General features: G+C 36.8%; 1 protein-coding gene across 1 annotated transcript in view; it reads right to left on the reverse strand.

Moving 5' to 3' along the window:
- The window catches only part of RP1L1 (RP1 like 1), a 65,155-nt gene extending 62,588 nt beyond the window's left edge, over positions 1 to 2,567 (reverse strand). The window contains exons 1-2 of the mRNA XM_053711083.1: positions 1,932 to 2,567; positions 527 to 698 (exon numbers count right to left, since the gene is read on the reverse strand). Of these exons, the coding sequence (XP_053567058.1) occupies positions 527 to 698; positions 1,932 to 2,567 (808 nt within the window). The remainder of the gene's footprint in view (positions 1 to 526; positions 699 to 1,931) is intronic.
- Between the last annotated feature and the right edge of the window lie 259 nt (positions 2,568 to 2,826).

A 2,826-nucleotide genomic window follows, 5' to 3' on the forward strand; every position in this document is an offset into this window, starting at 1 on the left:
GCCCCCTTATTTCAGTTCTTTTGACAGACTTGCTTTTTAGCCAATCAGTGCTGACTCATTAATAACTCCACAGGCGTGAGCATAATGTTATCGATGACACACATGAACTAATGCTGTCTAACTGTGAAAAACTGACATAATGTATTGAGATTAGAGGCAGCCTTCAAGGGTTTAGAAATTAGCATATGAGCCTACCTAGGTTTAGCTTTCAGCAAAGAATACCAAGAGAACAAGGAAAATTTGATGGTAAAAATTAAATTGAAAAGTTTAAAATTGCATGTCCTATCTGAATCATGCAAGTTTAATTTTGACTTGACTGTGCCTTTAATGCATTTATAAGCATAGATCTGAGGTTGAAATCTATCTTTCACTGCATTCCAGTGCTGATGTGTTTGCACACACACAGCAACTCTCCTTCAGATACCTGCAGTGAAACCGAAAAAGCAGGACCAATAATTAAAAAATGGTACATGAATGTACTACTCTTAACTCTGTGTATCACAATAAGTCAGTAGAGGCCACTCACCATTTTTCCTGCTGTCCAGTGACTCACTGGTGATGCTGGAATGGGTTCCGAGGCCTGGCAGCTTTTCAGCAATACTTTTCCTGACATTTTCAGTTTTGATTGGTTTAAATGGTTCCCGTCCCACACAAATAAGGATTCCAGGAGACTGCAAAACGGCCTGTATATTCTCAACCTGTCATTAAGAAGACAAATGTTATATTACAGAACGGTAAATTCATTAGTTTGAGGTTTAGCTAATACTGGGTTATATTAATAAATAATACCATGTTTTATATATGAGTTAGAAGAGGACCCCAATTTACTAGAAATTCTATTATAAAACACAGGATGTTAGATGTAAATGTCACTGTCATGTGGACCCACCCTACCATGCCTCTTTAGAAGCTGGGGTGAGTTTTTTTGCAGCATCCTTAGGTTTCCAGACTGATATAGAATAGGGATCTGGATCAAGCTTGTGTTCCTACAGACTATCTGATAAGTTTATTCATTTGTGGCCCTTATCAACATGGGTGAGGTCTATGTTCTCTGATGCTAAATGAACTTTATGGTTGTATTTATTTATTTCTTGTGTAGTATTAAATTGGGGTCAGAACTACTGTCATTTTTTTATCCTTAAGTTCATTATATATTTATTAGTTGATAGTTGAAGATATTACATTCCTCTTTGTGTCTCCTTTTTTTCTGCCCTATTTTCTGTTTTTTTCCATTCCTGCGTTGTCTTTTACAGTATCTCCCTCTCTCTACTGTATTTTTATCTAACATTTAGACTCCAGGGATATTAATACACTTCCCTACAGATTGAGACTATGGCCCCTATTTAAGAAGGTCTGGCGGACCTGATCCGACAGTGCGGAACAGGTCCGCCAGACCTAGCAGTTAGTAGAAATGAGCATAGAACAGAGAAACTATAATAAGAAATTCTTAACAAACAAAATAGGACATTAAGATTTAAAGGGGCATTAAACTGTTTTTGCAAATGTGTAAAAAAAATAAAAAAAAATAAAAGCATTTAAACAGTCATTTTTACATCTGGACTTTGGATATCAAAGCTTTTGTTTTACTCAATCCCTAAACATTTTACTATCTACTTGTAATATGGAAGTAAAAAAATGTCATTCTAGAGATGCATGTGCATTTCTACACTCAACTTGTAACCTCTTTAGCAAGAGATACATCACAAACTTGTAAGCATATAGACCAAACACAAGGGATTAATACAGAGGTGACAGTAACAAGCTATATTTAGAAAAGAGGAATGTTTTTTGGATTTTGTGATAGGTAAAGTAGTATAGGAGAATTGGGAAGGTGGGTGACAGATCAAAAGTATTGTGCTCTAAAATAAGGATCGTTAAAGGCTCAGTTGTAGAGGGTAAAGACTATTAATGGCTACTATAGACTGACTTACCTTTCTACCATCCACAGTATACAGCTTTCTAACAGTAAACTGTAAGAGATCTGATATATCTTCAAGGAACGTTTTAAAATTGCGTGCATTTCTCCGGTTAAGTATAACAGAACGCCTAAAAGTTGGGTCTCCATTTTTGACAAGAGTGATTTTCTTTCTTTGTTTTGGGAGCTGTTGAAATACACCAGTTGAATAATTGTCCTCCTGCCCTTCTTGTTGTCCTGTTTTTTGAGCACTCATTGTATGATTGGCTCTTTGAACACCAATCTTTCGTCCAGGTCCACCAGTGGACATGGGTTGAACATATTTCTTATCAGAACAGATGTAACGTCCACCATCTTCCAACTGCTCAAGCCTGTTGATACTATGAGTTCCACGAGGTGTTGTAATTGTCCTAACTCCAAAAGGTAAAGGAACTTTTTGGGAAAGGTCATCCATAAGAGCACTGAAACTCTTAAAACTCCGCCGGTTGATGGCCATTTTCACTCCACCAAATTGAGGATCTCCACTTTTGAAGAACATTATTTTCTTGGCTGGTGTGACTTGAGTTACTGCATGAGCTCGTGTTACAGGAGGTAAGGGTTGCTCTGGACTGGGTAGAGGAGCATCATAGCCATTTGCCCCTGGTAGGTTCATTCTATAGTTTTAGCAGGTCCTGGGATTAAAGCAGAGAGAGGTTGTTACCATCATTTTAACTTACTTCAAAGTCATAAAATATTGATATAATTTAGGCACATCAGAATTGATGTAGTCAGTTCCAATGAGTCTACTGCTTATGCTGGATTTTATTACTGGTATAAGAAATAGATCTGGATCACCATATCCAAAAATAAGATAAAGAACTTCCAGTAACTCCAATAATTTATGTGCAAACATTTTAGTGCTTTAAGTGTTT

The sequence above is a fragment of the Bombina bombina genome, chromosome 4 (genome assembly GCF_027579735.1).
Source record: "Bombina bombina isolate aBomBom1 chromosome 4, aBomBom1.pri, whole genome shotgun sequence".
Taxonomy (NCBI): domain Eukaryota; kingdom Metazoa; phylum Chordata; class Amphibia; order Anura; family Bombinatoridae; genus Bombina; species Bombina bombina.